The following is a 17,854-nucleotide window of genomic DNA, read 5'->3' on the forward strand; positions in this document are numbered from 1 at the left end:
CCGAGACTATCACAAAGGCCAACCTCCCATATCCCGAATCCATCTACCAGGCCCACTGTCAAGGAAAGGTCACCAGCATTCTCAAAGATCCATCCCACCCTGGCAATGTTTTTCTACAATCTCTACCATTGTGGAGAAGGTACAGAAGCCTGAACACATGCATCAGCCAATTTCATGACAGTTTCTACCCTGCTGTTGTTAGAATACTGAATGGATTCAGAAACTCTTAACATTCGCCTGTACCTGTGTTTTTGTTTTTGCTGCTGTTTACCTATTATTTCCTTATCTACGCTACTTAACTCTGTGATCTACCCGTATTGCTCACAAGACAAAGCTTCTTACTGTGCCCCGGTACACACGACAATAAATTCAATTCAATTCAATTCAATCCGCCATGTCCCTCTCCTTGATGAATACCGATGCAAAGTACCTATTAAGAATTTAAGCTATAGGGAGAGGCTGAATAGTCTGGGGCTGGTTTCCCTGGAGCGTATAAAATCATGAGGGGCATGGCTAGAGTGAATGGACAAGGTCTTTACCCTAAGGTGGGTGAGTCCTGAACTAAAGGGGGAGTGAGAGGGGAAAGATATGAAAGAGACCTAAGGGGCAACTTTTTCACAAAGCAAAAGTGAGGACTGCAGATGCTGGAAACCAGAGTTTAGATCAGAGTGGTGCTGGAAAAGCACAGCAGGTCAGACAGCATCCGACCTGATGAAGGGCTCCGGCCGGAAACGTCGATTCTCCTGCTTCTCGGATGCTGCCTGACCTGCTGTGCTTCTCCGGCAACTTTTTCACGCAGAAGGTGGTACGTGTATGGAATGAGCTGCCAGAGGAAGTGGTGGAGGCTGGTACAATTGCAACATTGAAGAGGCATCCGGGTGGATATGTGCATAAGAAAGGTTCACAGGGATATGGGGCAGGTGCTGGCAAATGGAACTAGATTAGGCTAGGATATCTGGTCGGCATGGAGGAATTGGACCGATGGGTCTGTTCATCTCTGTGACTCTATTAAAGAAGGAAAGAGGTGGACACGTTTGGGTGAAAATCAGTTTAGGGCCATATGGGACATCTGAAAAATATGGCCATGAATGGTGGAGGGTGGGGAGGAGGGGGTTGTTATTGGAGATGCTGAAGAGGCCAGAATTGAAAGATGGCAGAGTTTGCTGAAGCTCACTGGTTCATTGGACCTGCCATTGATTGTTCCTTCTCTCTTTCCACAGGGTAGGACCAGCTGCACAGGCAGACTAATGGTCCAAACTATAAGCCAGAGAGGACGCTCACCCCGCTCTCCAGCCGGACAGTCACCTGGGCGAAGGTAATGTCCTTTTGTTACACGGGAAGTGAAAGGTGTCTACTTCAATCTCAAATACGTTCATGGAAAGTACAGCGTTGAAACAAGCCATTCGGCCCAAATCATCAACATTGGTGTTGACCCTCCACAGGAACCTCATTCCTCTCTTCCTCTCACCTTATCCACACAGTCTTCTCTCCTTTCTACCGTCATCTATTTTGCAATCTTCCTATTAATACAACCGTATAATATTCACCTCAATGATTTCTTGTGGTTGAGAGTTTCACCAATCTCTGGGTAATAATTTGGAGACCTGAGGTATTGTGTACAGTTCTGGTCTCCTCATCTGAGGAAGGACGTTCTAGCAATGGAGGGAATGCAACAGTGGCTTCTCAGACTGATTCCTGGGATGATATATGAAGAGAAACTAGATTGTTTAGGACAATATTCACTGGAGTTTGAAAGAAACCTACAAAGTTCTACTAGGACAAGACAGGGTAAATGTCGGAAGGATGTTCCTGATGGCTAGAGAGTTCAAAACCAGGGTCACAATCTAAGAATGTGCGGTAGGCCATTCAGGACGGAGATGAGGAGAAATTTCTTCACCCAGTGAGTGGTGAGCCTGCGGAATTCACTCCCACAAAAAGCGGGTCAGGCCAAATTATTGAATGTTTTCAAGAAAGAGTTAAATACAATTCTTATGGCTACAGGGATCAAAGGGTATGGGGAGAAAGTGGGAACAGGTTGGATGATTGGCCACGATCATATTGAATGCTGGAGTAGGCTCGAAGGGCTGAATGGCCTACGCCTGCTCATGTATTTCTATGTTTCGTTTTATTTCTGAGTTGCTCCTGAATTCCCTACTGGGTTATTTAATGCCTGTCCCATCTGCATGGCACCTAGTTACAGTCAGCCCCACATCTACCTATTCACTTGCTTCTTAATCTTAAAAGAGCAGTACAGACATACAAACAAGGAACAGAAGGAAGCAATTCAGCTCCTCGAGTCTGCTCTGACATTTAGTCAAATCATGGGCCGTGTTCTCTCCACATCGACCCTGTCAAAACCTCTCAATCTCAATCTCTCACACTTCTGTTCCACCAAGAAAAAAGCCAGAGCCAGTTGGGTTCATTTTTCTGGTCAGTCTCAGCTCTGGTTAGCATCCTTGTCGGATCTGGTTTTACCCAATGTCCCCTGTGGCCATTTTGTAAGATGGAGACCCGAAGTCTGCACAGCACTCCTGACTGTGGTCCCACCAAAGTTCGGTGCGAGTTTGACATTTCATTTATGTCTTGGTCGTGCGGCTAAAGCTTTTCATTTTAAATGAAGTGGAAAGGGTCTGGGAGGAAAACAGCACCGAACACAAAGCCCTGTTTGCACTTCATGGTGACTCTGAGGGGACTGGGCCTGTCAGACTGATATTTGACCATCAATTGTGAAGGGTTTCCCTCTCTCTCGGTCTCTCCCTCTCAGTTGCTAAGAAGTTGGCCGTACGTTCCTAAGGTGGACAGGTTTAAGGACTGGCTTGATTACTGAGCTAACAGAAGTGGAAATGGACATTTGTAGCATGTCTTTAGTTTCTCAGGGTTTGTTTTCTCGATCTCAAGATTACCACCAAAGCTTAAGAGCTCACGAAGCAATAATCCAGTTACCGAGCGGAGGGGATTTGTAAACCATATTTAGGAAAACAACTTACATTGATGAACTCCCCAGTTCTCAGCCCACGTGCCGGTCGGATCCACAGCACCTTGATTACCACCGTTGCTGTGGGGGAGGGGAGGTTGGGAGGTAGGTCCCAAAAACCAGCCCAGCCTCCAACCCCGCCCCAGTTGGAGCACGGATTGAACCCGATGGTGTTGGCACCAAGCCAAGCCCACTCCACACTTCCGGTCAACTCAGCCCCCACCTCCCACACCACGATGAGTTTGTGTTTCCGTAACAACGTTTTTACATACACATTGTAGCCTGGAGCTATGGGTGGTGATGGTAGAGGCTCCAATTCCTTGTCCATCATACAACGGACCAGGAATCTGTCACATTCATAATGTCCGCCACTCAGGAGTGTGTGGAAAGGATTCTCCAATTTAGCCAGAAAATGAATGTATTTCCCTCGGCCTTGTTTTAATGTAGCTCCTTTCAGTAGATTAAACATTACAGGGTACTCCACAGAAACATAGTCAAGTAGAATTTGATATCCAGCCTCATAAGGAGACATTGTGACACATGACCAAAGACTTTGTCCAGATGGAGGTTTGAAGATGGGTTTTACAGGAGATTGGAAGGGGAGGAATTCTGGATCTTGGGCCTCAGTAGCTGAATTCCAGAGGGAATTCCAGAGTCTGAGGCCTAGACAGATGAAAGGACAGATTCCAGAGTTTGGAGCCCAGGGCACGAAAGAAGGGGACTCCAGATCATAGAATTAGAGAATCCCTGCAATGTGGAAACAGGCCCTTCAGCCCAATAAGATGTTTAGACCTAGGCAGTTGAAAGGTCTGAATTCTGGAGCCTGGAACCTAGGCAGATAAAAGGAGGGAATTGCAGATCCTGGAGCCTAGGCAGCTGGAAGGGGGAATTCTGGAGCCTGGGGCCCAGGCACATGGAAGAATGTAATTTTGGAGCCTGGGGCCTAGGAGGATGGAAGGAGGGAATTCTGGATCCTCAGCCTTAGGCAGTGAGAAGGAGGGAAGTGCAAAGCCTGAGGCCTAGGCAGATGGAAGTGCAGCAGCCATTCTGTCTATCTCTTTCTGAAAAATATTCTGGTCTTCCGCAGTCCGAGTCAAGAATCCACCATCTCAGCTGAAATGTGCGGATATTAAAATGACACCTGTGACAACCGCAGAATGCCCCCAGTCATTTTACAGCCAATGTAAAATATAGACAGTGTGTAAAGGAAACAAGATATGGCCTAGAGATCAGAGCTGGAGAAATTCAGGGACCTTGGAGGCTAGGAATGGGTGGAGGATGTTACAGAGTTGGGGAAGACGGACGCCATGGAGGGATTAGGATACAAGCACAGATTCAAAGGTTCACACTTGTTCTAATTTGTGAAGCAGTAACCCGTGCACATTAATCCATTCCTGAGTTTGTTGGGAACTCATCCAATGATTTTTAGCACAGGAAAGTAAAGCACTTCCCCATGCTAAATTGGAAAATCACGATCCTTTCCAGTGAGATTTGACTACATAAAATTGAATAAAGTGACGTACATTTTCATCGTATTAGGATTAGCTATTTCTATCTTTGATGGAGGGTTACTTTTGATCAGGATTTTTTTTTGTGTGTGTGAAGTGTTCATATCAGTGACAACTCAGTGGCTGAGGCCCTTACTCCTTACTCAAATATTTGTGGGTTTAAGTCTCACGCTGGAGACTTCAGTACATCGTCCAAACTAACACTTAACTGCAGTACTGAGAGAATGCTGTTCTAGCTGACAGACTGAGACATTAATCCAAGAACCCTGTCTACCCACACAGGTTGACAAAAGAACCTCAGTGGTGGGAAAGATGCTGGAGTCTATTATAAAGGATGAAATTACGGCACATCTGGATAATAGTAACAGGATAGGACAGAGTCAGCATGGATTTATGAAGGGGAAATCATGCTTGACTAATCTTCTTGAATTTTTTGAGGATGTAACTCGGAAGATGGACAAGGGAGATCCAGTGGATGTAGTGTACCTGGACTTTCAGAAAGCTTTTGATAAAGTCCCACACAAGAGGTTAGTGAGTAAAATTAGGGCGCACGGGATTGGGGGCAAAGTACTAGATTGGATAGAGAATTGGTTGGCTAATAGGAAACAAAGGGTAGTGATTAACGGCTCCATTTCGAAATGGCAGGCAGTGACCAGTGGGGTACCGCAGGGATCCGTGCTGGGACCGCAGCTTTTTACAATATATGTAAATGATATAGAAGATGGTATCAGCAATAACATTAGCAAATTTGCTGATGACACAAAGCTAGGTGGTAGGGTGAAATGTGATGAGGATGTTAGGGGATTACAGGGTGACCTGGACAAGTTAGGTGAGTGGGCAGATGCATGGCAGATGCAGTTTAATGTGGATAAATGTCTGGTTATCCACTTTGGTGGCAAGAACAGGAAGGCAGATTACTACCTCAATGGTATCAAATTAGGTAAAGGGGCTGTTCAGAGAGATCTGGGTGTTCTTGTCCACCAGTCAATGAAGGCAAGCATGCAGGTACAGCAGGTCGTGAAGAAGGCTAATAGCATGCTGGCCTTCATAACAAGAGGGATTGAGTATAGAAGCAAAGAGGTGCTTCTGCAGCTGTACAGGGCCCTGGTGAGACCACACCTGGAGTACTGTGTACAGTTCTGGTCTCCAAATTTGAGGAAAGACATTCTGGCTATTGAGGGAGTGCAGCGTAGGTTCACGAGGTCAATTCCTGGAATGGCAGGATTGCCTTACACGGAAAGACTGAAGCGACTGGGCTTGTATACCCTTGAGTTTAGAAGACTGAGAGGGGATCTGATTGAAACGTATAGGCTTATGAAAGGATTGGACACTCTGGCAGGAGGGAACATATTTCCGTTGATGGGGGAGTGCCGAACCAGAGGACACAACTTAAAAATACGGGGTAGACCATTTAGGACAGAGATGAGGAGAAACTACTTCACACAGAGAGTGGTGGCTGTGTGGAATGCTCTGCCCCAGAGGGCAGTGGAGGCCCAGTCTCTGGATTCTTTTAAGAAAGAATTGGATAGAGCTCTTAAAGATAGTGGAGTCAAGGGGTATGGAGATAAGGCTGGAACAGGATACTAATTAGGAATGATCAGCCATGATCATATTGAATGGCGGTGCAGGCTCGAAGGGCAGAATGGCCTACTCCTGCATCTATTGTCTATTGTCTATTGTCTATTGATAGGAGTAGGGGAGTTATCCCTGGTGTCCTGACACTCACAGAATCATTGCAGAAGCAGATAATCTGGTCATTATCATGTTTTTGTTTGGAATCTCACTGTGCACAGATTAGCTGTCTCGGTTCCTAAGTTACAACACTGTCTCTATTTTACATTGGCTGTAAAATGACTGGGGGGCATTCTGCGGTTGTCACAGGTGTCATTTTAATATCCGCACATTTCAGCTGAGATGGTGGATTTTTGATTCGGACTGTAGAAGACCAGAATATTTTTCAGAATTCTGGACCATGAAGCTGACAAGGGATATTGGGGTTGGGGTGGGGGGGGGGGGCAATATTCTCTTGAGATAGAGGATCAACCATGATCATATCTGAGTGAACCTGATGCTCCTATATAAAGGTAAGCTTTTTCATCTTTGAGTAACTCACTGATGGGTCTGGTTGTCAGCAAGAGTAGATAAATAGAATGATCATTGCACAGGGAACCATAGGGCTGCTGTCTCATTAGAAAGAGAGAGAGAGAGAGAAAACTGGTGGTGGTTTTACCTGAGGGTCACTACACCTCAGAGGTGAGGGGAGAGGTTGAAAAGAAGAGACATTCATGGTGATCTCAGTCATCTCTGGAATTGAACCTACACTGTTGGTGTTGTTACTCTGCACCAGAGACCACCACCCCATGTCATCAATATCTGTCTCAATATTGAAACCTAAAGGGGAAGCCAGTCATTGACGAATCTTGATTGGTTGGATGGTGGAGTCCCACGGATTAATTACCACGGATAGAGGAGTAGGCGTTCGCTGGATCACACATGGGGCAGCTTTTTGTTTCTTAATCCAACATCTTTCCGAAGTTACTTCAATTTCCCCTCCTCTTCCTTTCAGGCAGCACATTCCAGATCATCACAACAGCCTGTCTTTACATAGCGCCTGTCACTATCATGGTACGTCACTGCTTTTTGAAGGAAGTCCCTCTCTTCTCACATCTGGCTTAGTGCTGTGTCCTCTGTCCACTGCAGCAGTGAGTCCAGGAAACGCCCTTTCATGGCTGAGCTGTAGCTGTGGGTGGTGTGGAAATTAAATGGAGCAGGCCTGTTATTACCAAAGCATCTGCTCCTTCCAACAACTCAATCAATACCTTTAATTCAAACTTGGATTCCTGCAGCAGTTTACAGTATCGAGATGTCTGAAAGCCCTTCTTTCTGAGGTGAAGTGGTGCTAATCAGGGCATTGTTTAAGATAGAAAGGTGAAAGATCCCAGGACTTTACATCAAATACCACACTCCCACTTCTCTTTTCACTACATCCACATATAATCTTAAACCTGAAAGTACGTAGTCACAAAGTGTCCCTGAGCAGCTGAAAGAGTACGTGTTTTTTGGCACAGTTTGACAATTAAAGAGCTTTTCAATGATGAGGGGTGTGTGTGTGTGTGTGTGTGTGTGTGTGTGTGTGTGTGTGTGTGTATAAATGAGAGATAACTGTATGAGAGAATGTGTGTGATAGACTGTGTGTGAGTGTTTGAGAGTGCATGTGAGTGAGTGTGTGTGCAAGTGTGTGTGTATGTGAGAGATAATTGTATATGTGTGTGTGAGGGAGTGTTATATGAGAGATTACTGTGTGAGAGTGAGTGAGAATTTGCGTGTGATAGACTGAGTGAGTGTATGTGTGAGAGTGCATGTGGCTGTGTGTGAGAGTGAGTGTGTGTAAATGCATGTGGCTGTGTGTGAATGAGTGTGTGTGTGTGAGTGAGTGAGTGTGTGAGCGCATGTGGTTTTGTGTGAGTGCATTGGCTGTGTGTGTGAGTGTGTGTATGTGAGAGTGCATGTGAATGTGTGCGCAAGAGTGTATGAGTATATGTGAGAGTGTGTGTGTCTGTGAGAGTACATGTGGTGTGTGTGAGTGTGAGAATGCATGTTTGTGTCTGCAAGTGTATGAGTGAGTACGTGTGAGAATGAGTGTCTATGAGAGTGCAAGTGGCTGTGTGTGTGTGAGAGTGCATGTGGTTGTGTGTGACTGTGTGTGTCAGTGTGTGTGTGTGTGTGTGTGTGAGTGTGCAAGTGGCTGTGTGTGAGTGAGTGTGAAAGTGCATGTGGCTCTGTGTGGGGCTGAGTTGAGTTCACGCTGTTTGCAATAACAATTGTGGTGGTGGGGGGTGGGGGAGCTGGCCTTGAGCTCAAACAAGCAATTCTTTCAGAAGAGCATTTCTGGAACATTGCAGTAACCATTGACTGGGGTCTGCCCTTCACAGTCAATGACTAATTTTTTTGACAGTCCAGCTGGAGTTTGTAACCAAATGTCTTGTCAAAAGACCCAGCTCATGTTTCACTGAGAGCAGGCGGATGCTTGGGTACATTTAAGACGGAGGGATAATGTTTTTTTTGAAGGAAGTTTGACTCGTAAACTCAGTAAGCCAGTCCCATTTCTTCAGCCGGGCTTTATTGCTGTAAACTGATCGTGAAATTTTAACTTCCTCAGTCGTTTCATGAAAATGTGAACCATTAAATCTCTGTGCCACAGTGTCTGACTAACCCAGTGAAACCTCCAAGGCAGAAGAAAAGAAAGACTTCCATTTATAAGACCATAAGAATAGGAGTGGAAGTAAGGCCATTTGGCCCATCGAGTCCACTCCGCCATTCAATCATGGCTGATGGGCATTTCAACTCCACTTACCCGCATTCTCCCCGTAGCCCTTAATTCCTCGAGACAACAAGAATCTATCAATCTCTGCCTTGAAGACATTTAGCGTCCCGGCCTCCACTGCACTCTGCGGCAATGAATTCCACAGGCCCACCACCCTCTGGCTGAAGAAATGTCTCCGCATTTCTGTTCTGAATTGACCCCCTCTAATTCTAAGGCTGTGTCCACGGGTCCTAGTCTCCTCACCTAACGGAAACAATTTCCTAGCACCGATCACAATCACTGGACGTCTGAACGCTGTGTGGCAGCTTAAGTAGTTTGTAGATGGGGCATTCACAGAGCCTATCTTGGAGTTTGAAACAGAAATAGACCATTCGGCCCATTGAGTCTGTTCCACCCATTAGATCAGATCATGGCTAATCTGGTTATCCTCAGTTCCACTTTCTTGCTTTTTCCCCATAACCCTCGATCCCCTACAGATTCAAAGTCTATCTTAGTCTTGAATATGCTTAATGAACAACCCCCTTCAGTAAAGCATTCCACGGATTCCCTCGAAGAAAAGCAATTCCTCCTCATCTCTGTCTTAAATGTACAACCCCTTGTACTGAGATGATGCTGTCTGGTGCTAGACCCTCCCACAACGGGGAACAACCATTCCTCATCGCTGCTTTCAAGTCTCCTAAGAATCTGGTTTGTTTCAGTATGTCACAGTAACTCACCTGTATCCCCTGGAAGGACAAGGGCACCACCACCTGCAAGTTCCCCTCCAAGCCACTCACCATCCTGGCTTGCCGTTTCTTCAGTGTAGCTGGGTCAAACTCCTGGAACTGTCTCCCTGACAACACTGTGGGTGTCCCTACTTTGAAGACTGCAGCTGCTCAGGACGAAAGCTTACCATCACTTTCCGCAGAGCAATTAGAGACAGGGAATAAATGCTGGCCCAGTCAGAGACCCTCGCGTCCCATGAATGAGTAAAGTGTCAGCTTTCCAAAATGCCATTGAAATCAGCGCTCCACCTCAAGGCCGTTCAGCCCCACGGGTCCATTTTGATGTTTCTATTTCAAATGAACGTTGATGAAATTTGCCCAAGTTGCTCACCGTGCAACTGAGTCTCCAGTGTCTGGCTGAAGTCGTTATTCCTGAATTTCTGATCAGACAGGTAGGTTGATGTTTGTGATGGTTTAGCTCAGTTGGCAGGATGACTGCTTTGTAATGTAAGATGACACTTAAGTTGTGGGTTCGGGATCAGCTCCAGCACCTGTCTCAGGTTACCATGAGCAGTTCCTCTTCCTGGTCACCACTAGGTTAAACCAACACCGTCTCTCTCTTGCCACTTTGAAAATAGCCCCATTTTCTGATAAGACTAATGGCGCCTTTGCCTTTTTATTTATAGTCATTAGTTCTGGTCTCACTTGCCAGTGGAAAGGTCAACTTCATGTCTCCCCATCAAACTCTTTCACCAACTTAAAAACCTTGAGCCTCCAAGTCTCTTCGTAATCCTCTGTTTCCAAGGGAACAGAGCACCAGCTTGTCCAAATTGTTCCTGATAGCTGGATGGTTGTGGTGTGATGGTGCTATAGTGATAACACATTGAGTTAGACCCCATCTACCACTCCCTGAGAAAAGAAACAGGAAGTGACTTCACCACAGGAAATGACATCACCAACCCAAAGAAACCCAAACGTATAAATAGGAAGCAGGAATTTTCAGCATTGCTTCACCTGAGGCCCACTGAAGATGTTATCTAGTGAGGTAACGAATGTCTGGAAATTTGAACCTTGCAGCTCAGTGAGCAAACTTACATCCAAAACCTCAACCTGAGCTACAAATCTTCTCAAAACTCGCGAAGTGATAACGTTGCTGCAACTAGGGTCCCAGGCCAGTGCCCTGAGAGGCAGAGGTTCAAATCTGGCTGTGGAAACTGATGGAATTTTAATTTAATCAATAATTCTGGAATATAGAAGCCTATAAAATTCCAACAGGACTAGACAGGCAAACGCAAGAAGAATATTCCCAATGACCAGAGTGTCCAGATCCAGGGGTTATTGTAAAAGGATAAAGGTTAGACCATTTAAGGCTGAGATCAGGAGAAATGTCCTCACCCCAGATAGTGGTGGGCCTGTGGAATTTCCTCTCCCAGGAAGCAGCTGAGGCCAAAACATTAAAGGTTTTCCAGAAGGAGTTAGATGTAGTTCTTAAAGCTAAAGGGATCAAGGGGGCTGGGGAGAAAGTGGGAACAGGGAACTGAGTTGGATGATCGGCCGTAATCACATTGAATGGTGGAGCAGGCTCGAAGGGCTGAATGGCCTACTCCTGCTCCTGTTTTCTGTGTTTCTCAAATTGAAAACTAGTCTCAGCCCTGAGATCGAAAGAACCACGGTTGCTGGAAATTGGAAACCAAAGACAGAAATTGTTGGCAAAGTTCAGCAGGTGATCTGTGGAGAGAAATCAGAGCTAACATTTCGGGTGCAGTGACCCTTTTTCAGTAGTTAGGAAAAGGATGATTTTTATACAGGAGATGGTACGGTTGCGGGGAGTGGGGGTGTGTGGGGGACGAGAGTCAACTAATGTCAGTCATGGTGATCATAGTGCAACTACTATGAATTGTTTTTGAAACCCACCTGGTGACTTATTATTGAGGGGATGATTATCTACTGTCCCCACATCCTCTGGCAGACCCCTAGCGGTGTAGGCGATTGCTTCCTGTCCCTATGACACTGCCGAGAAAGCCACACAGTTCAAGGGTGATTAGAGATGGTCAAGGAATGGTGACCCTATTGCCAATTCCTACATCACATGACAAGCCTCTCAGTTCCAATCTTGGCATTAAATTGAATGATGGTATTGTAGCAGGGTGAACTGGGGCCAGTAGATGATAAACTGCAGGGGGGAGGCGATGCCTTAATGGTTTGGTCATCACGCAATTACAGTCAGTTCTTCCATAACACAATGGTTGTGTTCTTGTGCAAACCTACATTATAGAAAAACCGCACTTTAGAACCAGCGCTTAAAGCATTGGCGATGTAATTGCGTTACAGCCAACACACGTTGTAAAGGTTTGCACTTTAGAAACAGCACACCCAATTCACCAGTCGCGAGTGTTATAACAGAACAACCTGTAATCCAGAGACCAGGTAATGTTCCAGAGACATGCATTTGAATCCTGCTATGGTAGATGGTGGGACTTGAATTCAATTAAAAATAAAAATCTACAATTAAGAGTTTCATGATGACCATGAATCCATTGTCAGGAAAACCCCATCTGATCACCGATGTCCTTTAGGGAAGGAAACTGCCATCTTTACCTGGTCTGGCCTACATGTGGCTCCAGACCCACAGGAATGTGGTTGACTCTTAACAACTCTCTGGGCAATAAATACTGGCCTAACCAGTGACGCCCTGATCCAGTGAATGATTTTTAAAAAGTGGAGCTGTAATCTGAGCTAGCCTCAGTATATTTTTCCCATATTCTCCAAATGAAGCGGTTATTAAAAATCTGCTCCGTTCAATGGAATGTTTTTGTGTCGGCTCTAGGCCTCGGTCCAGGTCCCGGGACAGTGGAGAGGAAACTGAAGCTATCCAGCAGCGCTTCTTCCGACCTCACTTCCTGCAAGCGCCAGGCGACATGATTGTCCAGGAGGGGAAGCTGTGTCGAATGGACTGCAAGGTAATCAGAAACACATTCCGAGGCACAGAGTAGCCACCCGCTGTGGTGTTCTTCGGCCACGGGCCAAAGAAGTTAGAAGACTGTGGTCTTGAGTTCCACTCCAGACCTCGACACAATAATTGAGATATTTTCTAATCAATCTGTTCAGAGATGTTAAAGCACACCTGATTTAGGATAATCTACTGTCCCCACTTCCTCTGAGGGGATGAGAAATATAGGAGGCACAGTTGGTATGTGTGCAGATGACACCGAGATTGGTGGTATAGTGGACCGTGAAGAAGGTTACCTAAGATTACAATGGGGATCTTGATCAACTGGGCCAGTGGGCAGGTGGAGTTTATGTGAGTTGTTGCATTTTAGTAAGACAAACAGGACTTACAGAGTTAATGGTAGGGTCTTGAAGAGTGTTGTTGAATGGAGACACCTAACGGTACAGATACATATTTCTTTGAAAACAGTATCACAGGTCGACAGGGTGGTGATGAAAGCGCTTGGCATGCTTGCCTTCATTGGTCAGAGCGCTAGGTACAGGAGTTGCGACGTCATGTTAAAGCTGTGTGCGATACTGATAAAGCCAAATTTGGAGTACAGCGTATAATTCCAGTCACGCTGCTAAAGGAAGGATGTTATTAAACTGGAAAGGGTGCAAAAAAGATTGACAAGCCTGTTCCTGGAGGGTTTGAGTTATAAGGAGAGGCTGGACAGGCTGGGGCTGTTTTCCCTGGAGCAGAGCAGGCTGAGGGATGGCCTTTCAGAAATTTATAAAATTATGGGGGGAATGGATAGGGTGAAGAGCAAAGGTCTTTTCCCCAGGATAGGGAGAGGCCAAAACTAGAGGGCACAGGTTTAAGGTGAGAGGGGAAAGATTTAAAAGGGACCTGACGGGCACAGAGGGTGGTGCAAGCTGCCGGAGGAAGTGGTGGAGGTGAGTACAGTTACAACATTTAAAAGACATTTGGACAGGTATGTGGTTGAGAAAGCTTTAGAGGGATATGGGTCTAATGCAGACAAATGGGATGAGTTTAGTTTGGGAGACCTGGTCAGCATGGACGCGTTAGGCCAACGGGTCTGTTTCCATGCTGATCTATGACCTCTGGAGCACATGGCACTTGAACCCAGCCCTCTGGGCCCAGGAGTATGGGCATTTTAATGTGCCACAAGCAGGCTGGCACTTCCAGTGCAGTACTCAGGGAGTGTCACACTGTCCTAGGCGTCACCTTCTACCTGTAAGTTCACCACAAACTTCATGATGGTGATGTTCAGCCAAGGTGTGGGGTCTGCAGAAAACTGTGAGATGCACCAACACTGGCATTGACACAGTGGACTGGATGAGCTGGAACTTCTGATTCCATCATCTTTGACAAGGATGAGGTCCTATATTCCTGCCATCATGCATATAAATCAATTGTGCATTGAGTTGTAGCATCAGTCCATAGTTGAATCTTTGGCATCTGTTGTTATTTTGTTGGAGGCATCAATGAACAGAGGACATAGATTTAAGGTAAGGGGCAGAAGGTTTCAAGGGAGAAATTTATTTTTCACCCAGAGGGTGGTGGGAATCTGGAACTCACCGCCTATAGGAGACCCATGTAACAGTTACAAAGTATTTAGATGTGTACTTGCAATGCCAAGGTATACAAGACTATGGGCCAAATGCTGGAAAATGGGATTAGGTTTTTTTTTAACCAATATGGAGTCGATCAGCCAAAAGGCTTTATGTTTGCGATAACACCATAATACCATAAGATATAGCAGCTTAATGAGGCCATTCGGCCCATTACATTATGGGTGAAATGTAATCACAAAGAAAACATTGTCCTGCCTTGTCCTTAATCCCCTTACTAGTCAAGAACCTATCTAACCCTGTCTTAAATACACTCAATGACTTGTCCTCCACAGCCCTCTGTGGCAATAAATTCGACAGATTCACCACCCCCTGGCTGTAGAAATTCCTCCTCATCTCAGTTGAAAGGGTCATCCCTTCACTCTGAGGCTGTGTCCTGGAATCCTAGTCTCTCCTCCTAGTGGAAACATCTCCTCCATGTCCACTCTATCTAGGTCTTTCGGTGTTCTGTACATTTCAATCAGATCCCCTTTAATCCTTCTAAAGTCCATTAAGTACAGACTCAGAAACCTCAACAACTCAATGGAGGACTGTGGCTGCGGAAGCCGCTCCTTCTTTGAGGTATTTTAGGTGTTGGAGGTGTATTGTGTTGGAACTTTGGGGGAAAAAACGATCAAAACAATAGCACTTTTAAAAGGAGGAAAACAAATTATTGACAGCGACCACAAGGTTAATGAAGGAGAGAGAGAAAGAAACCCACACTGCTAACTCACACAGCAGCGAATCTGCACCGTTACCACCTTTGCTGTTTGAATTCATGTATCACTGAACATCGGAGTGCGTCTGGGAAAATTAACAAACAGCGAAATTCACAGCTGACCTTGGAGGAATCTGTATGGGAGAGCTCACTGCACAGGAACATATAAGTGCATAGTTTTTAGCGTGTAACCTTGCTGTAGGTCTACAGTAGTGAGTAGAGTGGGTTCTTTCTTGAATGATACATTTTATTGAGATCTGTCTCAATTAAATTTAAAAAATATAAACCATAAGTACTAAGTTAGCCTGGAGCACTGTGGTTTTAGAGCAGTAAGATGGTGCTATTTTCTGGGTCCGTGGATTGTGAAGGAGCAAAAATGGCCTTAAGTAGAGTGATATGCTCTTCCTGTCGGATGTGGGAGTTTAGGGAGAGTTTCCATGTTACTGATGATTATGCCTGCAACAAGTGTCTTTGGTTGCAAATCCTATCAGTTCACATGGATTGGTTGAAGCAGCAGTTAGAGGCAATGAGGAATTTACAAGAGCTAGGAGATTTGATGGATGGCAGTTATAGGAAGGAAGAAAAGCTGCAGATGGAGTCAGGTTAACTCTAGGAAAGGTAGGAGGGGTAGGTTGGTAGTGAAGGAGGTAAAAATAATGAGGTAAAAACAATGACTGCAGATGCTGGAAACCAGATTCTGGATTAGTGGTGCTGGAAGAGCACAGCAGTTCAGGCAGCATCCAAGTAGCTTCGAAATCGACGTTTCGGGCAAAAGCCCTTCATCAGGAATAAAGGCAGTGAGCCTGAAGCGTAGAGAGATAAGCTAGAGGAGGGTGGGGATGGGGAGAGAGTAGCATAGAGTACAATGGGTGAGTGGGGGAGGGGATGAAGGTGATAGGTCAAGGAGGAGAGGGTGGAGTGGATAGGTGGAAAAGAAGATAGGCAGGTCAGACAAGTCCGGACAAGTTATGGAGACAGTTACTGAGCTGGAAGTTTAGAACTAGGGTGAGGTGGGGGAAGGGGAAATGAGGAAACTGTTGAAGTCCACATTGATGCCCTGGGGTTGAAGTGTTCCGAGGCGGAAGATGAGGTGTTCTTTCTCCAGGCGTCTGGTGGTGAGGGAGCGGTGGTGAAGGAGGCCCAGGACCTCCATGTCCTCGGCAGACTGGGAGGGGGAGTTGAAATGTTGGGCCACGGGGCGGTGTGGTTGATTGGCGCGGGTGTCCTGGAGATGTTCCCTAAAGCGCTCTGCTAGGAGGCGCCCAGTCTCCCCAATGTAGAGGAGACCGCATCGGGAGCAACGGATACAATAAATGATATTAGTGGATGTGCAAGTAAAACTTTGATGGATGTGGAAGGCTCCTTTAGGGCCTTGGATGGAGGTGAGGGAGGAGGTGTGGGCGCAGGTTTTACAGTTCCTGCAGTGGTAGGGGAAAGTGCCAGGATTGGAGGGTGGGTTGTTTGGGGGCGTGGACCTGACCAGGTAGTTGCAGAGGGAACGGTCTTTGTGGAAAGGGGTGGGGAGGGAAATATATCCCTGGCAGTGGGGTCTGTTTGGAGGTAGTGAAGGAGTCTCCTGCAGCTATCCCCATTTCAAACAAGTATGCGGTTTTGGAAAACGTAGGTGGTGATGGATTCTCAGGGGAATGCAGCATGAGCAGCCAAATTTCTGGTATTGAGGTTGGCTCTAAAGTAATGAGGGGTACGTCAGATTCCAAGCATTCGATTCTGATAGGGGACTCTCTATTCAGGGGCATGGGCAGACGTCTCTGTGGCCAGCAGCGACAAAGCAGAATGACGTGTTGCTTCCCTGATGCCAGGATCAAGGATGTCTCAGAAAGAGTGCAGAATGTTCTCATGGGGGAGAGAGGCTAGTAGGAGGTCATTGTACGCATTGGAAACAATAACATAGGAAGGGAAAAGGTTGAGATTCTGAAGAGAGAGTATAGAAAGTTAGGCAGGAATTTAAAAAGGAGGTCCTCAAGGGTAGTAATATCTGGATTACTCCTAGTGCTACAAGCTAGTGGGGGGTTGGACTGGGAGGATAGAGCAGATCACTGCATGGCTGAGCTGGTGCAGGAGGGAAGGATTCACATTTTTGGATCCTTGGAATCTCTTCTGGAGTAGAAGTGACCAGTGCAAGAAGGATGGGTTGTACCTGAGTTGGAAGGGGGATTAATGTACTGGCAGGGAGATTTGCTAGAGCTGCTCGGGAAGATTTAAACGAGTAAGGTGGGGGAGTAGGACCAGGGAGATAGTGAGGAAAGGGATCAATCTGAGACTGGTACAGTTGAGAACAAAGGCGAGTCAAACAGTCAGGGCAGGCAGGGACAAAGCAGGCAACAAGGTAGGACTGATAAACTGCATTAACTTCAATGCAAGAGGGCAAACAGGGAAGGCAGATGAACCCAGGGCTGGTTAGGAACCTGGGACTAGGATATCATAGCAATTACAGAAATGTGGCTCAGGGATGGGCAGGACTGGCAGCTTAATGTTCCTGGATACAAATGCTACAGGAAGGATAGAAAGGGAGGCAAGTAAGGAGGGGGAGAGGCGTTTTTGATAAGGGATAGCATTACAGCTGTGCTGAGGGAGGATATTCCCGGAAATACATCCAGGGAAGTTATTTGGGTGGAACTAAGAAATAAGAAAGGGATGATCACCTTATTGGGATTGTATTATAGACCCCCCCAATAGTCAGAGGGAAATTGAGAAACAAATTTGGAAGGAGATCTCAGTTATCTGTAAGAATAATGGGGTGGTTATGGTAGGGGATTTTAACTTTCCAAACATAAACTGGGACTGCCATATTGTTAAGGGTTTAGATGGAGAGGAATTTGTTAAATGAGTACAAGAAAACTTGCTGATTTAGTCTGTGAATGTTCCTACTAGAGAAGGTGAAAACTTGACCTACTTTTGGGAAATAAGGCAGGGCAGGTGACTGAGGTGTCAGTGGGGGGGCACTTTGGGGCCAGCGACCATAATTCTATCAGTTTTAAAATAGTCATGGAAAAGGATAGACCAGATCTAAAAGTTGAAGTTTAAATTGGAGGAAGGTTAATT

At 46.0% G+C, this 17,854-nt stretch overlaps 1 protein-coding gene across 7 annotated transcripts in view; it reads left to right on the forward strand.

Moving 5' to 3' along the window:
- palld (palladin, cytoskeletal associated protein) overlaps positions 1 to 17,854 on the forward strand; it is a 453,391-nt gene that overhangs the window by 419,997 nt on the left and 15,540 nt on the right. For all 7 annotated transcript variants that reach the window (XM_072594395.1, XM_072594413.1, XM_072594404.1 and 4 more), the window contains 2 exons: positions 1,221 to 1,315; positions 12,338 to 12,470. In XM_072594395.1, coding sequence (XP_072450496.1) covers positions 1,221 to 1,315; positions 12,338 to 12,470 — 228 coding nt within the window. The remainder of the gene's footprint in view (positions 1 to 1,220; positions 1,316 to 12,337; positions 12,471 to 17,854) is intronic.

This window comes from Chiloscyllium punctatum, chromosome 2, assembly GCF_047496795.1.
Source record: "Chiloscyllium punctatum isolate Juve2018m chromosome 2, sChiPun1.3, whole genome shotgun sequence".
Classification (NCBI taxonomy): Eukaryota; Metazoa; Chordata; class Chondrichthyes; order Orectolobiformes; family Hemiscylliidae; genus Chiloscyllium; species Chiloscyllium punctatum.